This window comes from Plectropomus leopardus, chromosome 16 (genome assembly GCF_026936395.1).
Source record: "Plectropomus leopardus strain MGB_pleo_1.0 chromosome 16, ASM2693639v1, whole genome shotgun sequence".
NCBI classification, from domain to species: domain Eukaryota; kingdom Metazoa; phylum Chordata; class Actinopteri; order Perciformes; family Serranidae; genus Plectropomus; species Plectropomus leopardus.
Window position 1 is genome coordinate 30,196,828 of NC_142191.1, and position 24,378 is coordinate 30,221,205.

At 42.0% G+C, this 24,378-nt stretch overlaps 1 protein-coding gene across 3 annotated transcripts in view; it reads left to right on the top strand.

Moving 5' to 3' along the window:
- Positions 1-24,378, top strand: part of bach2b (BACH transcriptional regulator 2b) — a 124,527-nt gene that overhangs the window by 83,755 nt on the left and 16,394 nt on the right. For all 3 annotated transcript variants that reach the window (XM_088089309.1, XM_042504051.2, XM_088089310.1), the window contains one exon: positions 18,328-19,839. In XM_088089309.1, the coding sequence (XP_087945435.1) occupies positions 18,328-19,839 (1,512 nt within the window). The remainder of the gene's footprint in view (positions 1-18,327; positions 19,840-24,378) is intronic.

The window sequence follows — 24,378 nt, forward strand, 5'->3', positions numbered from 1 at the left end:
AGAAAGACTGGTCATGAGCTCTAAGACAGCTGATTAGCTGCTCATAACAATAAGCAAAAAAACAGGCAGTGTGTGGATGCCTGAGTGTATGTTGTGCTGAATTGTGAATTTACACTTGTTTTTGTATTATCACATCCCAACATTGATTTCACCGCTGACGTTTTCAGTTATTTTTGGTTTCTTTTTTATTTGCGGTCTCTTTTGGTGTCATGAGATACTACAGCAGTAAAATGGTGTTTTAATTTGCTGTGCGGTACGCTCGAGGATAAAGACTCAGGGAAAGGTGTGAGAAAGTGCATTATTGAGCCTATAAGGCTGTGACTGCCAATTAGCACCTGTCAGCTGCCACCGCTGCCAAGGTAGCATTTCGTGGCGAGATTAACGCCACCGCGGGCTCAGCGCTCATCAGGTTTAGCAACACTCCTCACTCTTGCTCGTCTCAGCTCTCAAAGTGTCACTTTCAACCGATCCCCTCCAGAGCTGCTCTTCTGAACGCATGATGAAAGTACCCCTCTGACGTATTGATGTCACACAGCCACGCTCGCACATCCGCATACATGCATGTGCTGCTATGAAAAGTGGGGCACATCCCGCATGTGCTGCAGAGTTGTGGCTCCTCGCTGGGGCCAGCATGCATTAATAAAGTAGCGCCTGTCAAACGACTTTGTCACTGCGCTCATTGAAAAAGAAGTCACCGTCAGATTGTCGTCTTATGTAAAATGAGCATCAGGGGCTTTTTTCCCCTCTCCTTAACTCAAAGAAGCACTGCAGGGATCGGCTCCTGGATGCTCAAAGCAGCATCTCTTTCATTCACTCACTGCGTGGATGAATAATGCATGAGCTGCTGTGTGTTTCAGGTGTGAGATGGAGTGTGGAAAGTAACATCTTTCAATGGCTGTTTCTTTAATGTGTTGAGAGAGATAGAGAGAGTTACTCCCATTGAGGTTTTGAGCCATCCTCCCTCTGTCCATCCCTGTTCAATTTGACAACATTTCACATATTTTTGCATCATAAAAAAAAATCAGCATAAAATGAATTTGTTGGCTTTATTATGCATTTCAAAATACAACTTTTATTCCATTATCACTAATGTAATCAGTGTCTGTCAGAGAAATTAATGCAGTTTCACAGGACCCTAGCTGATGTTGTGATGTAAAAGTGATTATTTGTACGTTGAGTAAAGAAGTAATATCAAAGTTTTAAAAATCCTATCAAGTAGGGCGATACGATACGATACGATACGATACGATACGATACGATACTATACTATATACTATGCGATATACAATACGTACAATACATGTACAATACAATATACTTTATTGTCCCCTTGTGGGAAATTTGTCTTGGACTCAATGCTGCACAGATAATCCCTCCACACTTACAATAACAACAATAATCACACCATTACATTATAAACACAACTGTCTGAGTGATATGGAGAAAATAAAATATCACAATATTTATACCTCAGTATTGATACTAGGCAGGTTTATACACTTATAATAATTTAATCTCCCTTATTTAAAAAAATTAACAAACAAACAGTAGATTTTCAGGTCATTTTCTTGTCATCTTTTCCTATTTTTTTGCTGTTTGCATGGCACCTTATGACAAGCTACGTATTGCCTTTTTCCACAATTAAAAAAAAAAAAGAATCCATTAATTTTAAATGTTTCAGAATTTTTAATGCTTGTAAAAGAACGCAAAACGCAGCACAAGAAAACTGACGGTCCAGGTGTTAAAGGGTTAACGTGAAATTTTCCTTCAAATATCTTCCCTCTGCCCTGTTCAGCAGGTTGTTCATATCTGTGTGACTGTCTAGACAATTCACAGAGGCATCATGGGGGACTGTCATTACATTGATGTGCTCAGTCAAGATTTTTAAGGTCCCTGTCACCGTTTGCTTTACGGTCAGTGACTGAAGCGTGCTGACGCATCCCTGCCTCATGTCTTCTCTGTGATGATGGGGGGAGGGCTGGGTCTGCTCAGCCCCGCTGGTCTGTGTCAGCTCAGAGACGCAGTCTTGAGCTGCGGCTCGGGTCATAGAGAGTATTCCTTCAGCAGCTACTGAAGGCTGCCACCTATGTGTAAAAAAAAAAAAAAAGGGCAAATTAAAAGGGCCTCGGCTGCCTCTGGGGGAAAAAAGGAGGAGGTTGGTGCGGATGAAATGTGAAACAAAGACCACCTCCCCCACAACCTTCATCACTCCTCCCTCATGGCCCCGCCGCCCCTGGAATAGTCGGGGCTGGCGCGGCTGAGTGACATCATCTATATCTAATGTGATTGTGGGCTTGCAGAGGGGCAGCCAGTTCCATCAAGGGGCTTTGTTGGCCATCACATCATGGGAACAAAACAATCCTGCTTTATCTCAGCAATGCTGTCCTCCGGGCCAGCCGGCAGGGGGAAGGAACAGAAGAGCACCACGTTCGTGTTGGGCGAAGGAGGCTTCACACACACACACAGTGTTTCTCTACATCATATTTCTTGTGAGTGTAAGAACAAAGGGGGATTCATAAGAATCAGCGTGCCTCAAATACAAGCCAGGGAGAGGAATTTTAGAGAGAGCCCTCCACTGGAGAGGAGCAGTCATCACTGTGACAAACAGACATGACCTCCATATAGTGAGCAAAGCTATGACTCAGTCCTCACTGCCATGATTACAGCAGAATGCTGTCAGCAAGTTATTAGAGCACCATGTTGCCTTTGTTCTCCTGTACAACAGGCTGAAAATCTGATCATCCTTACTACTGTACATTTGAAATGTCATTCCTAAACTGGAGCAGAAACCAAATTAGATCAGTGGTTAATTGTTTTTACTGGAATGAATCAAGAGTCATTCCAATCAGTACGTTTACATGATGTTAAAACAAGTCTAATTATTGTGTTAGTCTCATAGACTGTATATAAAGATGGACGACACGCCCCCACTTATGCCCGCTATGCTGAAGTGAGGTTAAAATATCCAAGATATGGGCGTTGCCATGATACGATGGTGTTGTCATAGATAGCTACATTCTGTGCAGTAGTGATATGTGAACTGGCCTAGGCGTTCTGTGCATGCTCTATAGTCTTGGCTTTGACCTGGAAGTCGAACACCAAAGATTCATAGAAGAAAGTCGGGGAAAAAAAAGAAGACAAAGGGAAGAAAACAAAACAAGACAAAGATATAGTTAAGAGAAGAGTACGTACAAAATGTAAAGTGCCGAAAAGTTGTCACCAATCAACGTGCAACCTGTTTGCCTCTTGCGAACTTGTTTGGTCTGTGACGTAATAGGTCAGCCAGAAGAAGGTCCAATAGCAACAAGCTAAAGGAGTATAAATTAATAAATCCATTCTCCCCTGATGCTAGTATACAGGGACAAGGACAGTAGTAATTCAGTGGCCTAATAGAGCTATAGCTGTAGCTTGACTAAACTGTGCATGTAGACATACTGAATGACTGACTGCTGCTGTCCATTTGTTTGCACATCTGACGTCCAGTGTGGGAGCACTCTGACTGACTGGAGTGATTGATTCCAGACCAGTGTGGGGACAGCAGAGAGCTCCAGAATGTGGCAGATCATCAGTACTTCCATTTCTGCTCTCCTTTGGGTTTTATTCTGTAAAAAAGCAGAGGGCCGCACTGTGATTCAGCAGAGCGCTGGTTTACAGACCTCAAACCACCTCCTGTTTGTCAGTTCTTTCCTTAGTCATGAGCCAGGGAACACAGCACATTTTTCATCTTGAAAGAAAACACACACACACACACACACACACACAAATCTGCAAGGGGTTTAAAAGGGGGAGCGTATCCACCTGTAGTGTCGCACAGGATTTGCTGTGATTTGTTTAGACACTAAAAGTCTGCTGTGTTTTGTAAACCAAACAATTTGAAGACGTGGATGAAGTACTGAAGCGTTTGTTATGAATGATGACTTTAAAGTCACCCTGGCAGCATAAAAAGGAGTTTGTCCTGATGGTGGTCAGAACAAGGGTTAAGGTTTAGAGTGTAGGGGTTGGGGATATTCACGGTTTAAATTAGGGGTGTAAAGATGCATCAATCCAAATCGATGCATCAGTTCATTGATACACATTGTCACCTTTAAATAGGTGCACCTTTATTTGGAGAGCAATGTGGAATCCAACAAGGCATGAAACCAAGAGAAATGCAAGACCTCAAAAAAGGGGTCTTAAGACCAAGACCGGATTCAAGTACTGCAGCTTTGTTTAAGGTTAAATAGTGGCTTTACATGCAAGGTCACAGGTCACCAAAATCCCTTGGGATTATCCTCTGAGAATCATCCTTTTTATTTAAATGTATTGGCAATCTAGTCATTAGTTCTTGAGATACACTAGTTTTGGCCAAATTGTTGGAAACAACTGGCAGTAGGAGACATGGCTTCATTGGGAAAATAAAAACACTGCTTGCATTTGCAAGTAAAGGGACATACTGTATGTTTACATTTACCTAACTAGCAAGCTTTTGTGGCTATGTGAATAATCAATATATTGTCTTGGAGGGGTGGCACCTGGGTAGAGTATGGATATCTTCATCATCTTTCCAGTGTGACATTTCTGTTGCCGTCTTTTTATTCACCTGTGGATGCTTGTTTTCTTCTGTTTGGCATGAGCTGCTTATTAGAAACGGCATCCCATTAGCTCGTTGTGACTTCTCTGGATAATTACTCGCCCTATTCGCACATGAGCTCAATCGCATGTTCCAAGAACTTACTAGGGAGCTGGCAGGCTAAAGTCTGTTTCGTGTCCGATCCAACTGATTGGAACATTTGCCTTCTTACATTTTCCTCTGGGTAATATCCACATAATTTCAGGTTTGCATTGCCTGTTTGAAAGAGGATTTACAAAACACCTATTTTGCTGTTTAGTTATGGGGGACGTATTTGACTTCAAGCTTTGCTGCTTGTGAGGTAACTAAAAGGTTTTGCTGCTGGGAGGTAGAGAAGGAGCTTGAGATAGACCAAAGACTGGCAAGTGTAATGCTCTTGTGGTGGTTTAGGAAGGTTGATGACTGACATCTATCCACCTCAGGTCAAGCAGTTGATTGGTGCTCAGTGCTGGCTAATCTGCGGGGGCCTCAAACAGAGTGGCCCCACACCGAGTGCTTGGCCAAGACACTATCACAGAAATACAGCCTGATAGACAGATGGTGGGAGCCAGGGAAAGAGCCATGCTTTCCTTAAAGATCGGGGGGTTGGGTGGTGGAAGATGAAGAGGAAGCAGTGCAGAAAGAAGTGATTCTCTGCGGTGGTAGTACCCGCACTAACACCCAACCCCCTCGGTCCAGCAGGGGGGCTCTCTTTCTCTGCCAACACAAGGACATGTCTCATGTCGTAAGCTGACAGAAGATGCAGGGTCTTTGTCACAGTGTGAGAGGCTGGGTAGAGGAGCACCTTGTGCAGCCAGCCTGCCGGGTGACAGCCTGCAGTGTGATCCCCATGTTTATGCTCTTTGTGTTTAACCTCCAAACCCGGCACAGTTAAGCAGCGGACATCCCTATTAATGAAAGGAATACATGGACTTTCATTAGACTAATCTGAAAAACTCTCCATACAAGCATGGTGGACTGAACACAATCTGTACACAGAGCTGAAAGCACCCCGTCACATGTTCTGCACTTGGATAAATTCAGTGATTTGATTTTTGTGTGGTCAGAAACAAACAACCCAAACACAATCTTCTTGAGTCTTAAACAGTGTGGAGGTGGGGTCATGTCCTCCCCAGTGTCTGGCCTGTACAATAAGCTGCACTGGGAGAGGATTAGGACGTACACTATCTGATTTAATCCACTGTCAGGGGGAGGTTTACTTACCCGCAGCTCAGGAACGTCTGAGCTTCTGCTGTCACTGACGATGACACTTTCCTTACATTTCCAAATCCGTCAACGTAGCTGTAAAAATGTATTCACTGTGCTTAGTACCTCATTGCAGTGCTAATACCAATTCAAATGTGCACAAAACCTTAAGTCTCGTGTCCACCAAGCAGTCTGGTTCAGTTCACCTCAGTTATTCAGTGTCACATATTAGAAAGGTTATCGTTGTTATTTCGTTGTGAGAAGTTGTGGATGGTTCCATTAGAACCTCTCCGTCCCTTTTTTTTGATATAACCCTGTTGTGATATCTATATCACACTGATCTGATGCTAAAATGTGCAGCTAAAAACATTGTGGCCCGTTTATTGGTTAGTTTTGCTGATACCGAAGCAGCAATGTAACATTTTCAAGACTCTCTCGGGTTTTTTTTGTGTTTTGTTTTTTTAGCTTTTGCCTCTCTATATTACATAGGACAGCTCAAGCATGAAAGTGGGAGTGGGAGTTGAACCCGTGGTTGCTCTGCCAGGTGAGCAACCAGGAGCCCCATCAGCAGTATTTTGCTATACTGCTTTCAGCCTTTTCTTAAACAAAACTTGTCTCCCTCTTGTAGTAAACATCCTCATACAAAGAAAGAACATGAAACATTATATGTCCTCCATTGTGTCTGTAAAACGGCTATTATCGTATTACCATCCGGTAACAACCGTTCCTACATTTCAGAGTCTGCAGCAAAAACACAAAACAGATCTAAGGTTTAGGTACATGCCCATACAGGGCATACGATTTATAAGGGTATTACGACGCAGTAAGTATTTAATGGAAGCATGGCTTTACAGTACACGTTCAGTATCCTTACAAAATTGGACATAAATACTAGAGCCTTAGTCAGGCCAATATTGGCTCATCAAAAATACATTGTATATAACTGTGTACATTTTAGTTTAGTTTTAGAGGATTGAATTTAATGTATTTTGACGTTTTTTAAAATTTTGTGCATTAGGGTTTGGTTGAGGAGTTAGGGTTACGGTTAGGGGTTAGTCATGAATATTTTCAATGACTAAAATTGAATTACTTTAAAATTTACTATCATTTTAGGCTGTTCTCAGTACTTCATAACCAAATTTTAGGGGCCGAACATTTTGTATACACTGTTTGTGTTCAAATATGTTCATGTTTGCCATCATATTGTGTATATTATATATTTATTTTTTAGTTCTTTTTTGTTTTTTAGTTTAATAATAGTGTCAAATTGATCAGTTTCTATTTAATTGAATTTAATTAAAGATCATTGAACAAGAGATTTATCATTTGGGGCACCTCACCTGGTAGAGTGAGCGTCCCATGTAAAAAGGCTGTTTCCTTGCCACAGGGGCTGTGGGTTCAATTCCAGCCCATGGCCCTTTGTTGTATGTCATCCCCTCTCTCTCCTCCTTTCATGCTTCACCTGTGCTTTTAAAGAAAGGTCCAAAAAGCCCAAAAATAACCTAAAAAAAGAGAGATGCATAATTTGCCATATCATATCATGTAGATACTGTAATATACAGATTCAATTAAAGACCAGTGTTTTTGCATCTTTTAATTCTTTCAGTTAGTTTTTCAGTACATACAGGCAGTCTTTTATTTCAGTTCAGTTCATACCAGCTTGTAGATATTTGAAATATGGAAGCAGATGGGTGATCTATCACAGTGAACAACATGTCTGCTTTTGTTTTTGTCAAAGTTACATTGTTGCTTGTTGCAGTGATGGAACTTCTGGCAACAACAAAAGCAAATTTGTTCACAGTGATTGATCGTGCAACTGAAGGAAGTTTTGAGTCTTTGACAGTTCAATTTTATACTAGACAGAAAGGAGTGAAGAGAATGGCTGCTTGGAAAATAGGAAAACCAAATAATCTTAGATACCATGGTAGTATGTTAAGTAATTAATTCCAAAGGTTTGATTTGTAAATGAATGCACAAAAAGACACTTTACCAGAAGATCTCTAAAGCTGTGCAAGTAGCTTGTCATAACAGGTTCTACCTGACACTGACCATTCTAATCCTAAGCAAATTTGTTTGATTTCTTTCAAAAAAAAATATGAGGAGAGGGCAATGGGCAATTCAAGAAGACATGATCCAAAAATAGCAAGAAATTAGTAAAAACTTGAAAAACACCTGAAAATAAATGAACAAGAAAAAAATAAAAACAAGAGATACTAGAAAAAGTGCTAAAAATATAGTAATATATGTATACATTTGATGTAATATAGTTTTAAATAGATAGTTAAATGATTATGAGTACAGTTTTTTTTTTTTTGATAATTTTCTAATAATTCTCACCCCTTTTTCAAATCTAATTTTTAGGTCATTTCTTGTCCTCTTTTACTAATTTCCCACAATTTGTGGGACACTTTGTGCCAAATCATTGATTTTCTTGTACTTGTTTAAAAAAAAGATACAAATTAGCTTAGTTTTCAAAGAGTTGAATATCTTATGAAACACATCTGAATGCAGCACATGAAATGTTTCAAGGGGTTTAACCCTTTGAAACATTACTTTTCTTCTGCTGCTTTCAGAGGCCTTTAAATATTTAAATCCTTAAACCTTGAGCAAATTGATAGTATTTCTTTAAAAAACATGGGAGTGAAAAGGCAATGAGCAACCTGAAAAAAAGAAGTGTTATCATTTTTACGCATTTTTTTTCCTGTAGTTTCTTTGTTTTGTTTTTAACTTTCTTCTTTTTGTTAAATTTTCAGGCTTTTTCTGTTTTCCCTTTGTTACTAATTTTCAGGTTATTTTCTTGCTAATGCTTGGGTCATTTCTTCTTTTGTTGCCATGTTTTTGAAAGAAATCAAACAAGTTTGCTCCGCTTTCAAAGGCTTAATGATACAGTGTGACATCCATTTGTCAGTTTAATGTATTTCTAAGGACAGAAAGGTTAGTAAGCTACTGTACGTCTGCTCTGGCTGTCTTTACAAAAGACTTTCCTTTGGCCCGAGAGCTTTTCTGTGCCGCGCCAGCCTTTGTCCCCGCACATTTCCTGTCATCTCCTCCAGCATAACAGCTTAACCCACAATGGCGTCATGACAGCGTACAGTACTGCGCCTGTTCCATTTTCATTAGCGCTGTGACTCAGGCTCCTTATTGTTTGTCTGCTAACACAGAGGTTAATGTCAGGTTACTCAGCAGATCTGATGTTAAAGCGGCGGCTGCTCCCTCCGATGGAGATGGAGTGTTCTCCCCTGCACTACATTGTCATGCCATGCCATGTCCTCATTAGCATGCATGACATGCAGGAATTCGAGGGAGCGCATTTGCATAAATTAGCCCTCTCTTCCACGGAGGCGAAAGGCCTATGTAAGAGAGGAGCGCCGGGTGAGGGTACAGAGAAAGTGATTTCGGGAGGGCGATGTTGTATTGCTCAGCCTGTTTATGAAAAGAGATTTTGGCAGGCTTCCTAAAAATGTCATGTGAAATGTCCGGTACTGTGATTGGCCACTGCCCATGATTTCCTGCCCTGTAATTGTATCGCCTGTTCTCTCCAGACGCAGAGCAGAGTCGTGTTAACCTAAAATGGCCCCAATCTGTCACGTTGATAAATTTGTGTCTTTGTCTTAACTCATACACTAAGTGCTGCTAACAGCTGAAATGCTTCAAATGTCACGTCAGTAAGCTAATGACCAGGAAATACACCCCCCCCCCCCCAAACAGTTTCCTACGCTGTGGCTGTCTTCCTTCCTCTCTCATTTTCCTCTGAGCTCCGTCCATCCTCCCTCAGTGTTTACCTCCCTCCCTCCCTCCCTCCCTCCCTCCATCCTGTGTCGCTCTCGTTACGCTTTCCTTCATTAGGCTGCTGTGCTGGTTGTAACAGTGGAGTAATCACATATGGTGCAGGGCACACATAAAGATGCACTCCCGCAGGCAGCAGCTGCTGATACTAGCTGAAAATAGATCCCTGGTACGCTCAGCACTTTTCCTCCAGCAGCTTTACTGTTTATCAGCAGCCTTGGATGCAGCCGGCCAGCCTCATTTGAGCTACCACTGCCTCACCGTTACAGTCAGCATGGCCCGATCTACAGCAGCTAAATCTGTGTGTGTGTGCATAAAGAGGGGCCTCTGGCAGTTATTTGAGTGTGCGCTTGCTCAGGCGGCTGAAAGGTTTGTGTTTTGTTCTTTGTGTGTGTGCTGTTTAAGTGAAAAGAATAAATCAGAATGTGTATGTCAATCCTCAACACACAAATCGTGTAATATGAAATGCATTGCAGTTATTTAAAATACAGAAGTGGTAAGTAAAAAGGCCATGAATGCTGAGAACGTTCCACATGAGCTGTCAGGATTAGCATGGATCCATTGATTTCTTTATGTCCGTGTTCTTTGTTTGGACTCTTTGCTGTAAGAAAACATTTACTTCAAAAACACAAGTGAAACACGGCTAGAGGTTAAACACAAGGAACTATAAAAGTGTTAACTAAATTGATTATGAAAAAAAATGTTTATTATCAACCGATCATAAAAGGGAGCTTTTCGTCTCCCTCCCTCAAATGTTATCACTTGATTGAATGGGAAATATCAGTGATTAGCCTCATTGATGTGGGTTAGACAGGGCTTGATATACCTACCAGAACGTTCAGAAGGCTGTTATCAGCTCATTAAATACCTGTTATCAGTTGTCAAAGGGAGAAGTTTTTTTGGGTTTCACTCAGTTTTTTTTTTTGTTTTGTTTTGTTTTTTTCAGTTTATTCACCAAAACTGTGTGGTTGGGTTTTAAAAACATCATTGTGTTAAAATAAGTATGTTTTTTACTTGGCGTGGCATTATAAACTTAGGTAAGTCAGCTAAAAAAAGTTGACATTGACTTTGGATTCTTGATTAAATGGAGGTTATCATAGTTATCAGCATCAGCAGGTAAGAGGGCGCTTGCTACATCTACCGGTAGAGTCAGAGGGCTGTTATCATCTTGTTAAATAACTATTATCAGTTGTCAGTGGGTGAAGTTTTGTTGGGTTTCATTCTAGGTTTTTTAGGATTTGGTGCCAAAACTATCAAAACTATGTGGTTGAGTCTTGAAAGTTTAGTTTAGTTTTTAGTTTAGAAACCTATGAATTTTTTTTTCTAAACCCAATTTGGTAGCTTTGCCGCCTAAACCTAAAAAAACCTGAAACCCAACAAAACTGTTCACAATGACAACTGATAATAGCCATTTAATAGTCTGATAACAGCAATATGAAGGGAGTAGCTGGTCTCTCTGTGCCTGATAACCACTGATAATGCTCATTCAATTGATAGGTGCTTGCAACCACTATTGTTCCACATAAAATATTTGACATTGGAAATATAGACCTAGTTTTCATTAGCAAATAACAGAAAATCTTGATTATTGACGAGTATGTAATTTTTCATGGCTCCTACAGCAGTTAAGCATGTCTAAAAGTTTTCCTGAAGTCAAAGTGCATAGCAGCATAAACAGACCATGAAGGACATTTTTAACTTTGTTTTTCTTATTTGTGCAAATGTACTGCTGGACTTTTAGTGCAGTTTGTTTATTGACTGTGTGTGTGTGTGTGTGTGTGTGTGTGTGTGTGTGTGTGTGTGTGTGTGTGTGTGTGTGTGTGTGTGTGCGTGCGCGTGCGTGTGCGCGCGTGTATGTGCGTGTGTTTGTGTGACAGCTCCGACTGTGATAGATGTCAGGACTTTCTTTTTGTCTCCATAACGTCATGAATTAAAGCCGTGGCGCCTCAGGATAAGCAAGAATTGTTCATGTCTCAAGTTGAAACATTTTCAGATCACTTAAATTTAAACAACCTACAGTGAATTTGCATGTGTGGGCTCACAGTACAACTTTTGTTGTCTTTTCAAAGAGGAATGCCCAAAGTAAAGTAGATACAAAGTTACAGTGATGCACAGACATTGTTCACTTTATGTCCTCACACAAAACTGCTTTTTAAAGGGACCCTACAACTTTTATACACATGAAGATCAGTTTATTAATCTTGGAGAGTGCAGCTCAGCCTGTGTTGTATATTCTGTGGCTCTGAAGGAACTTGGTCAAGTTGACGAAAAAACCTGTCAGTAAAATATGATTTAGACAGCATGCTGGCATCGTAGAAGCAAAAGGGGCGTGATGGCTGTGGTGCAACACAACAGCATTGGCCTCTTGTGGGACATTTAACATACGCGTAGGCAGTGTTTCCTAAACAATAACAATCACGTAACACGGCAATAACAATTATGTAAGTCCCTGTTATAGGAGGAAGGGTAAGGAGCTCCTTGGACTTCATTGTTTTATCCAGTTTGCAGACATTTATGGCTGCTCATTGTACATTTTATACAGAAAGGCCAGGTGGCAGAGAAGTGCAATATTCCCACCTTGAACAGGCAGCATAGAAGGGGCTTATGATGGTGTAGTGTATTATGATCTTTTTTTAAAAAAAATTCTGAGATTTAAGTCAGAAATTTACAAGATGAAAACTTGGATATTCTGAAATCAACATGGTTGTTTTATGAGGAAAAAAAGTAAAAAAAAATAAAAATGAACATACCTCGGGCTTTAATATGTCCGTTGGGTTACACATCTGTGATTTAGTTACTACATTTAATTTTTTTCTCATAAATTTCTATAATATATAGTCTAATAAGTCAGAGATTTATATGATAAAAAACAGAGCCTTGGGAAGGGAGTAATATTTGATAACAAAAGAATTTCCAAGATCACAGCTCCATTTTTTTTTTTTGTCATATAAATCTCTGTGGTACCCCGTTAATGCTGAAATAAAAATACTGAGTTAAGATCATCAAGATGGTTAAACTAGGAACATGATTTGCAAGATAAAAGAACAGCCAGCAGCGTATGCACACACAGTTCATCATCATATCAATTACAGTGAAAAAGACCATGATTTTCAGATTCAGTGGGTTCATGTACAGAAATGTGTGTCTTTGTGTGTATGTGTGTGTGCATGTTTCTGAGCGGTGCTGCAGCATTGGTGGAGTGGATGTGCTGCGCTCATCAGTAGAGCGGATAGTCCAGTCAAAGCCTCTACCCTCCCCCCAATCCGTCACACTCAGACACACACGCGCACACACACACACATACACGCACACACTCCCACTCCCACCCACCCACTTACCGTAGCACAGGCGCACACCCACACACACACACACACACACACACATACACACATACACACCATCCCCCCTCACAGATATGGAGTCAGCAGCTTCCTCTTAACAATGACTGATATGCCTGCTGCTGTTGGACTGTCTGTTCGCCAGCTCTCGCTGCAAGGTGCTTTAGTCCAGAGGCACGCTGTGTAGGAGGCTGCAGCCTGCGGATGAGCCGGGTTAACACGACGAGGATGGAGGTTCAACTGCAGTGTGCTCTGCAGATCCAAAAATGCACTAATGTCTTACATTAGGTGTTTATAGCAGTCCCATCACACATTTCACACTATATGCAAACAGATGTGTATTTAGCATATCACACATCTGTTAAAACCGGTGCTGGGATGGTGTGCATCATAAACATTTGGCTGTCTGTAGTCATACCACAGCAACGAAGAAATGCAGCACATTAAATCAACACAACAATTTAGATTTAAGCTCAAAATGTGTATTTTTTTTATTGCATGGATGATTATGTAGTCACATTAACAGTGGAGATGTAGATAATAAGGCCATAAGCATCTGGGATGTATTTCAAGGCTGTCATGGGCAACTTTAAAGAAATATTGACAGATTGACAGCTGTTGTGAAGAAAAAGCACTTCACAGCACTGTGATTATAGGAAGAAACATATTTATTTACAGCTTTTCAGGGAGGAACACAGGTATTAGTGGCTTTTAAAGAGCAGCAGTAGTTCATGGAAGAGAGAAATCTACAGCATTGGGACAATGCAATAAATGAATGATGGAATTTATACAACATTACACAGTTAACATCATGCTCTGTGACTCTGTGACCCCCTTGAAAACAAGACCTTCAGTGCTTTTCAGGCGGAGGACCCCTCAGGTGAAAGATAGACAGAGCAGGGACGCTTTACTAAATATGTAGTATAGGCAAGGCAAGGCAAGGCAAGGCAAGTTTATTTGTATAGCACGTTTCAGCAACAAGGCAATTCAAGGTGCTTCACACATAACATTGAAATACAACAACAGGGGGAAAGGAAACACATTTAAAACATTATAAAAGAAGCATGTAAAAGGTGATTAAAAACAGCAAGTAGGAAAACAACAGATAAAACCCCAAAATATGAAAACACATATATTGAAATAAGAGTTGCAGTGCAGAGTTTCGAAGTAAAATATAAAATTAAAAAGTAAAAAGCCTTTTAGTCAAAGGCAGCAGTGAACAGGTGAGTCTTTAACCTTGACTTAAAAGAACTCAGATTTTCAGCAGACCTGATATTTTCTGGTAGTTTGTTCCAGATATACGGAGCATAGAAACTGAATGCTGAATGAAACTGAAACTGAATGGAGTTGCACTTGAAATGATTCTCTTATAAATATTCCCGGGTCGTCTCTTGTTTGCGCTTGCCTGATAAGTCAACAGCATGACCAGGTGCAACAGTTCTTTGCTCAAAAAGTTACAAAAGGATCCACTGTAGCTCACAAGAATGTCCATACACTGGAATAATAGAACAGGTACTTGGCCAATATGTTTCAATTGGACTTAAATGTTTGTGAACTAGTTTACCCTGCTGTTATTTATTTATCATCATCATTGTTGTGTACCGTTAATAACTTTTTTTTAAAAATTGGAATTAAAATCGGTCTACATTATACAGCACAGCATATTTACATCATTTTGTGTTTTTAACATTAAAGTGAGAAAGAAATAAAATTAAATAAATTAGAAGTATCTGTTGTAAAATTATTCATACAAGCAATAGTGATACTAATAGTACATTTTTGATAAATGAGGGTAAACTTAGGCACACTTAAGGCATGGCTGTGATTGACAAGTTGCTACCACAGTGGCGTCCTCGTGTTTTTAGTCACATACACCCCTCGCTCCTCCACAGCTCTACCCTTCCATCCATACAGTATATGGTCACTTCTGGCTCAGAAAATCAAAGATTGTGACAACCAAAATGCCTAACTCAAGGCTTCAATTCCATGGTCCGCAAACCCATGTTTTCGTGAGCCAGGAGGGTGTGATCATGTGACCTGTGCGCTGCAGGCTGTCTTCCAGTAGAAGATGAGAGCAAAAAAGTATGTAGTATGAAGAGTAACATAGTCCGTATAGGGATGCAGTCAGGGTGATGTAGGGTTAAAAATACACATGACTTTGACCCAGGAGACCAGAGTTTGTGTCGTGTGAAAAAAAAGTTTTTACTAACATAAGTAGCTAAATGTCATTCCATGTCTAACGTAATGTGGCAACACAACCATGATTCTTTTTGCAAACTTTACCTAACCAGTAAGGGTACTAAATCATAAGATATCGTGTGTACTGTTGCACGTATAGAACTTTCCGTAGGATATCATACGAACAGTTGTATGATGATATGTTGCACACCATGCAAAAAAAGTGTCAGTTGGCCACAGTACAGTGCCAGCTTCAGTTCAGTACAGATGTTTTGACACATTACCTTGGACATTGCTGAGTTTGGCTAAATGTCAGGTTGGGTGTTTTGGAATTTAAAGCTGCGATTCTCATATCTGTTGTTTAATCATGTAATCCCCATCTGTATTTTGGGGTCATGTTCCATTCAATTTAGCACAGACACATCCTTCATTGTGCTGTTGAGTTCTCAGCCTCAAGCACATATTATCTCTCATTTCAAACTGAATGTTTGGAAATTAACACAGAAGAAGTCAATAAAACATCAGCTCTCCAAGTAAAAAGAAAAACTGCAACCATATGCACGTTTATTCATATTCCTTAAAAAATCCACAAAATCAGATGATTTAATACATCCTTAGACTCACTCCGATGACCTCAAGCTATGTTTTACGGACATATTTGTGTTTCCTCATGCATACTGCTTAGTTGTTTTTCCAGGCAGAAAAATCCACAGAGCAAATTCTGTGGTTTTAGAAGCTTGATTACTAAAGATTTTACTAGTGGGGTGTCTGGCAGGGACCGCTGGAACTCTGGAAGCTGCCGCAGTGCTCACACAGTTTGTGCCGCTCCACTGAGGGTAATTCATCTTCTTGTTTCCCCCAAACAAAGGCAGCAAAACAATCAGTAAACACTGGGCTCATTAAAACCACATTGTAGCCTCTGTTAAGTCTTGTAAGAAAAACTTTACATCACTCAGCCTTTGCAAAGGTGCTTTGTAGAGCAAACAGTACCACCTCAGCTTTAAAGTGAATGCTTTGCAACTGTGTTTGCAAGTCCACCTTTTTCTCTGTGTGTTTCGATTGCATTCCCCCGAGTGCCTGACACTAATGTGTTTGTCACTGGAGAATAACCGGGATAAATCAGCAGGGGTTGGGTGCTAGAGCCTGAGTAAAGTGAAGAATGCAACCTAGTGTGAACCCTCAAGCTGATCTTAAAACAGCAGACAAGCCTGGCATTAAAGCCGGCTACTCTGGCTCCTTTCTCTGGTCTGTGTGCTCTGTGACAACAGCAGCACAGGCCGGCCTGGACTTCTGCAGGCTCAGGAGTTTACCTAATTATCTGGCATTAAGTCTAAATGGAAGGCTTCCCTCTATCATCCCGCGCCACATGGCCACAACGGGGATAAGCCGCAGTCTTACAAACCCTTAGGCTTTACAGGCACTTGACCCGACTACGCAGGGGCCACTGTCGGAAAGTGAGGCTGTGGGGCTGTGCCCTGATCCTGGCACTTACCAAACAGTACACTGCTGGATACATTTGTGTCAGTGTTGTAGTGATAAAACTTCAGCAGAGTAAGCAAAGTACTTTTAGGCAGTTTTAGGAAGGTAAAACTTAATAGGGTAAGCAAAGAATGGTAGTTTTAGGCAGTTTTAGGAGGGTAAAACTCCAAAGAGTAAGCAAAGTAGTTTTAGGTAGTAATTTTAGGAAGGTAAAACTCAAAAGACTAAGCAAAGTAGTATTGGCTAGTAGTTTTAGGAATGTAAAACTCAAAAGAGTAAGCAAAGGAGTATGAGCTAGTAGTTTTAGGAAGGTAAAACTCAAAACAGAAAGCAAAGTAGTTTTAGGCAGTTTTAGGTAGTAGTTTTAGGAAGGTAAGATAAGTTGATTTTAACTTTGAGGAATAATGAAGTGCCGTACTGTAAGCTGGCCGGTGGACGGAAAAGTGCTTTTACTTTTGTTTTGATAAGTCAAAATGACATTGTATTTCTATTGTCATAAGCCCAGACTTTGCTTTTAGTTCGTTTGTTCGTGTTTTCCTCTGTTTATCTTTTTCATTACAGCTTTTTTTGTGTATTGTGTTGTCTATTGTTTGCACAGTTTTTAAAAATGGTAATTGCTGGTTCCTCATTAGCTATGTTCAACCAATCAATGTTTTTTGTAGTGGCTAAACAATGGAATTGCAGCTGTCATGTCCATCATGTGATGCCACTGGGCCCAAAAATGCTTTTCCCCTTAGTCTTACATTAGGAAAAGGATGTCTAAAAATCAGTGGATACTTTTTTTTTGTTTTTTTTTTTGAGTGTTACAACCCCTGCAGAGCACTAAACCAGAGGTAGTCGGCTCAGCCGCAGAAGTCTCTTGTGCGCTTACTCTATGAGTCAAATTATGCAGAAGTAGTGCTTGTGCTGTGAGAACACCTGCTCTAAAATATGAGCCAAAAAAGCCACAAAATAACATTATAATAACTGAGATGATTCATAGCTGTTAAGGGTTTGGACACAACAAAAATCAGTGTTCTTAAAAGTATGAAAAATTTCATCTGGTCCTAAAACACCTAAATAGTTCCTGATGTAATAAATAATATTCAACTTATAAAAACTTTGTCTTTCTTTGTTAACTTAAAACATCTTTCTCATATCATGTAGCCTAAATATATAAAAAGTATCAGCGTGATATCAATGTCAAAGCTCTCAATACTGATACCAAACATCAGGACTGAGACGAAAACTCAAAACCCAGCCCCTCTGCAGGTGTAATTCACTTAAGAGCTTTGCTGATTCTTTTTTAAGAATTACCATCACTTGACTCTCCAGAGATGCACTTAAGGCAGTGCTGTCTGCACAGATTTATGCCGCCAACAGTGAATTCATGTAACCCCATGAATATAAAGCAGCACTAGTGCCTCAACGTCGTACCTCAAGTAAGTAAGGGTTTTGCAGTGACTGGAGTGGGTGTGGGCAAAACCAACGATATGACCACAGAGCAGACAGTGGTAGACTGCTGGAATGTGCCCACAGGTTGTTATTATGAACATGAGGCTGGACACACAACCTGCCAACATCCCCAGAACACCAGATCTTATTTACTGCCATGTAGAATGTTCAGTGCTGACCTGATAAAAAAGATTAACCGGTACTTTACAGTTTTTGTTTATAGTCGTTGGAGCTGTCAGGTTGTCTCACCACACTCCAAGTGCTCTGAACAATGGCTGTGCTGATGGTAATGCTGGCAATTTCCCTGTTTTTTTGCAGGTCACTGCCAGGGGATTCGCTCCATTGTTGCAGTTTGCCTACACTGCTAAGCTGTTACTCAGCAGAGAAAACATCCAGGAGGTCATCCGCTGTGCTGAATTCTTGCGCATGCACAACCTCGAGGACTCATGCTTTCGCTTCCTGGAAGCCCAGCTGCGCAGCGAGGAGGACGGCTTGCTGCTCTGCCACAAGGTGGCGGCAGAGGTGAATAACTCAGAGGATGAGAGCATGCAGTCAGAGGCGGAAAGGCCAACCTCCCCGAAGGCGCGACGGCGTGCTGATGCCCTCACCTCCTTTGGACACCCTGACGATGATCGGCTAGCGATGGCTATGTCCAGTAACTTCGCAGACGGCCGGCTGGACTTTGATCGGCAAGGAGCGTCCGACCTGCCGCGATGCCCCAAGTACAGGAAATACCAGTGGGCTTGCAACAAGCACAATAATGACACCTCCTCACACACCAGTACCTCAGGTTTTCCAAGCACATTAAAGGAGAGCAGCGTTAGTGGGGCAGTGCCGGGTCAGGGCAGGCTGCCTTTGGCACAGATCAAAGTTGAACCACAGGCAGGGGAAGAGGCCGTCTCATTGTGCCTGTCAGGGGACGAGCAGGACGTCAGGGATAAGGACAGTGTGACGGCCATGGAGATGGATCACCCCATATCTGTAGAAAGAACCAAGAGAACCAAGTCCCCTTCTTGCCTCCGAGCCTTCTTCAAGAAAGGGGTGGACCTCCCCAGTCTGCCCAACACATCACAGCAGCTATTTGCCAACAGACTTGTCTGCCCCCAGGACAAAGGAAACTCTCAGGGAGATCATAAAAAAGACTTCAGGCCTTTCTCTGGGGAGCTGGGTCTGTCTGTTACATCCCCAAAGGACGTGGACGGTTTCCCTGCAGGGTTGTCCCTCAAGTCCGCTTCCTGCGACGGGGTCTGCAAGCAGGAAGTCGAGCTAGATCGCCGTAGTGTCATATTTTCCTCAGGGGCCTGCAACCGTCTGGGAACCCCAGCACATTCCTACCCCGGTGGGAACTCTTTGGAGATGGAGCTCTCTGAGCACATGCCAAAGGGCCTGTGGGCTGGAGCCAGCCAGTCCCTCCCCACCTCCCAGACCTACTCTCCCAGCACCACCTCCACTGAGCCCCCGCTCCTGTGCCGCCCACGACCCAACACCAGCTGCCCAGTGCCAATCAAAGTGTGCCCGCGCTCGCCGCCTTGTGAGACACGCACCAGGACTTCCAGCTCCTGCTCTTCGTACTCCTATGCCGAGGACGGCAGCGGAGGCTCGCCCTGCAGCCTGCCCCAGTTTGAGTTCTCCTCCTCCCCGTGCTCCAACGTGGCACGCTGCCTAAATGTGGACCAGCAGGAGCAGAGCGTGGGCGGGGATGCCCTTTTTAACCAGGTGCGGCCCAAGATCAAATGTGAGCAGTCCTACGGCACCAACTCCAGCGACGAGTCGGGCTCCTTCTCAGAAGGAGACAGCGAGTCCTGCCATGTGCAGGAGCGAGGGCCAGAGGTGAGTGTAAAACATTGTCTTTCACATGTAACACAACCATTATACTCAACTCCGCCATGGCTAATTATATCGCAGTGCCCTGCTCTCCAGGTCTGCATTAGCAGTCATTAAATCATCATGTAATTGAAGCAGGAGTGTTCAGTACAAGATTTACAGCATCACCAAAGGGCACAGATGTGCTTTGATATTATTAATCTGCTTTATGCACTGCTGGAGATCTGTGTAATGAGTCTGAATATGTGAGCCCAAATGCACTGGGACAGTCGAAAAGCAGGAGGCTGTGGTGCTGTTTTAAAGACTGTGATTGGCTCATCATCTCAACTGCGTGTATATATGAAAAGCACTGCAGGCCATTGAAGGCTCAGGATTCTCCCAGGGTAGAACTGCCCTCTGAAGTGATTCCCCCTGGCTCTAGCTGTCTCCCTGCCAGCACCAGCTAGCCTAACTAGCTCATTTCATCCCAGCAGAAACACTGACATCCATAATCCGCCTCTATAAATATGCATACACTAATTCTCAGTGAAGCCGAGCCGACTTCTGACATTTCTGATCTATTGACAATTAGCGGCGGAGGTGTGCGGTGCATCGCAAAGGGATTACAACCAATACATTACAGCGGCGATGTGCTATGGCTATAAAGTTTTTATGGCCGGCGGTTGCAGTGAGTTGAATGTGAGTGGGAGGGAGAGGTTTCTGCACAGTCTCATGATGGGACTGCGGCGCAGCTCGACAGTGCTGACAAGGATGAATAGCCAATCCTGTAATCATCCTCCCCTAATCCACCTGGGCAGACGTCCTCCAAGCTGCAGACTAGACGACTGTTGTTGTTTACCAGGTAAAGATCAGTGAGGGACCCTCTAATGCACACATGGAGCCCAGCGCAGTTGTAATAATATCAAAATGAGCACATTTCCCACCTGAGGGGAAAGAGGAAGGCATTAAAATCAATTTGCAAAGAATAGCTCTGCTTCCTCGCAGCGCTGCTGTTTACTCATTTTAATGATTACATTTTCCGTCCACATCTCAGGCCTTTCACTGGCGTTGCTTTCAAGTGAAAACCTTGTATCTCTATCTAAAATCTCCAAATGCTGCTAGGAGTTTGGAAAAAGGAGCTCTTTTTTGTTTCTCTTAACCCTCTCAAACCTGGACAGCATCAAATGCATTTTATGAGTAATTACACCATTGAACTCTGAGCAAAGTGTTGTGATTTCTTTCAAAACCACGTAAGAAATGTCTGACAAATTCTGGCCCCCATCCTAGCAGTAAAGTACTTAGCTTCTCCAGCCTGCTCCTCCACACTGGGGGTGTGCCAACTGATATCTACTGTGTGTAATACACTGACTATGGATAAGTAACTCATACAACCCCCCTTCAAAAAATCCAAACTACTCCTTTAATATTTGAAATGCTTTGACAATAGATTATACATCATCACAATCACATATCAGGTTTTCACATGACACTATCATCGTCATATGTCTTTCTCTAGACTGCGATATCACATGTTGGCTGTTGCAGAGCTTGAACTTCTGACCTTTTGGCTCCCGGGAAGCTCCATCAGGCAATCTTGTGATATTGCATTCAGCAACATTTGCTTGAGGTGCAGGCAGAATTATTTCTGATGAGCTCGGTGGAGAGGGGCTGCTCTAAGTGCACGGTGGGAGCAGAAACGGAGAGAGAGAGAGAGACAGAAAGTGGTGCGTTGCCATGGCGATCAGATTCAAAGAGCAAGTGCAGTGTGTTGCAAGGGTTGGAGCTACATGACAGGATTGTGCTTTTTTTTTTCTCCGTGGAAATAATTCGGTAGCACAAACGGAGCTGCAAGATAAAGAGGCCCGGCAGTAATGTGTAATTATTACCTTGGTGGCGTGGCGCACAACACCCATCCCCATTAGATTTATGGGCCTTTGAAGGGTCTGCCACTGTAAATTACATGGGATTGATTTACAGCTCTACGGTAATCAAGCAGGAGAGTAGCCCAAAATGACCAGGAGACATTTCGGTTCCCTTTGTCATTTCTTTGTGAGGGTATGACTGTGTTTATATATGCATGTGTCAGCCATTGTTGGCGCTCCATTACTCCACACAATATCCTCTGTTAAATCTCTATTGACTTACAGGGTTATCTTCCAGCTTTCCACTCACTATCACCGGCTGTTGATAAGATCCTTCATGAATGAATGTTTCCCAGCTCTACAGTTTATTGCACCAGTGGAGGTCACACAGAGGTACTTACAAAGTGAAGCCCAGTGTTAGGTTACTCTCTCTAGGCCTTTATGTGGCAAAGAAGTGCTACCTCATGCTTCCTGGGCCGCTCGTTTTCCCCACCACCCCTCTCTGTAATCCAGCAGTACAAACAAACACAGGGAGGGCCGGCCTCACTGTGTTTGCAGAGCAAATGGGAGAGCAGCTTTGTTAAAAATAGCCACTGCCCTGGACTGCAGACTGGACACAGCGAATCGCCATGAGGAAGGAAGTCGTTAAAGTGCAGGGCAGTCCAACCCCAGCCTAGTCATTCAAGGTAGCCAGAGTCACTTGAGGTCTCTGGGCAGCTCCTGCGCTGTGGTTACGGGCTGTTGCGTTCATGTGAGCCACATCTGAGAACTATCAGCAGCTTTACACGGCAGACAGCTCAGAGTCTCCTTAAAACAAAGATGTTTCAAAAAAGATAAACACATTCTTCTCGTACAAATGAAAAGTTAGACCCAAAGTTGGACCCAAGTGAGGCTCTATGAGGGGGTTGACTGATGTATTGTTCAACTGTGGTTGAGATCTGAGTCAAAGAGGATTATATTACCTCGCCATTATGACAGCAGTAATGTATCCCGTTGACTTCCTACACAGCAACAATGATTGGAAAACTATTATTGTATTGAAAAAAATCATGAATGAAGGGAGAGTTCTGAAAGTTTGGAGTTCTAATATTCCTACCAAAAAAAAATGGTCCAGTGTGGAGGATTTAAGGGGATATATATTTTCTGGAATGGAATATAAAAAGAAATCACCATTTTTCTGCAGTACAGGGTTTCCCGCACATTAATTTATTTCTTGCAGCCCACCACATCGAAAACATTCGCTTAAATACATTGATTTTATATTTTTTGAGGTGGACTGTCCATTAGGAGCGCAAATTGAATATATATATATGCCATTTTGGTATCAACTGCACCAAACTCTCAGAGTGCAGAGCGCACTCTGGACACAGACGGAGTAGCACAATGCCAGGCGCATTTAAAGTGAAACATAACCATTGATAGCAGCGGCTAGCTTATGTTAGCAAACAATAAATAGCCCATTGCTGTGTACATCATTACAGAGTCCCCTTCATTTACCTCTTATTTCCTTGTGCATCACTGTTACATTTTTCTACAAAATGTTGGCTTAATAATGATAATAATAGTAATAATACATTAACACTATCAAACTTAAGTTAAATATTGCTCTGTAACTTTCATCAGCGTGTCAGTTCACTGAATATATAACTCTTCATTGCCTTACCTTTTTTACATTTTACACAAAGTTTTTAGCACTTGTCTTTTTTAGCAAAGGTACATGGTCTTACAGTCATGGCCTAAATTTCAGCTCTTTTGCTATGACTTCCCAGCAGAATCACGTGACAGGTCAGTAAGGAAACCAGAGCATCTAAAGAGAATCTATCTAGCATTCTTACCTCATTCTGTCTCCTCCTCTCTTTGCGTCTCAGAGCTCCAGCTCCTGGTTGCAGTGTAGGCGTTGTGCTCATTTTAGCCTATCGTCTGACCATAGTGGTGAAAGTATTGATCTCAGAGTGAGTGGGAAGAATGAGGAAGAATCCTGATACATCAGCACTTTGTTTGTTTGCTACTTTTTTTATCAGGCAAAACATGAAACAGTGTGAACGTGTGACAGGAAGTGCACAGGCCTTTAATATCAGCTCCGCTCACCTTGCATAATGCCAGAGAACCTTTGCTCTACTCTAGATATGATGTGGCTGTGGTCAGAGTCCAATCTGCCATTCATAATGTTAGCTGGGGAGCTGTTTATGGGTTTTAGTCATATGCAGTAGTGATAATAGTATACACATAGAAGATGTCAGATAAAATCCAGTAACTGAAGCCTTTTTCAAGTGATGTTCCCCTTTCATCCTTCGGCACTGTGGGTAATTTATGAAAGCAATATGACAGAAATTCTCAGTGTTAGTGTTTTTGAAATGATGAAATGGAATGCAAACACATGCCATTAAGTTTAAGTGCATCTGAATGGGAGTGGATGTGGGCATAGAAGGAAAAAAAAATTAAAGTGCGTATTTTCTGCACACTGCATGATGTATGAAAGCAGATTTATTCAAGTTTAACATTAGGGGGTTGTTTGCCCATTCATTTCTCTCTTAAATGTATATATGATAAGGGCGTTGAATATAAACATGTACTCAAAGGGATGGTTCAGATTTTTTGAATTGGGGTTGTATGAGGTACTTGTCTAAGTCATTTTATCACAAACAGTAGATGTCAGATAGCACACCCCCAGTTTGGAGAACCAGGCTGTAGTCTGGCATGCAAG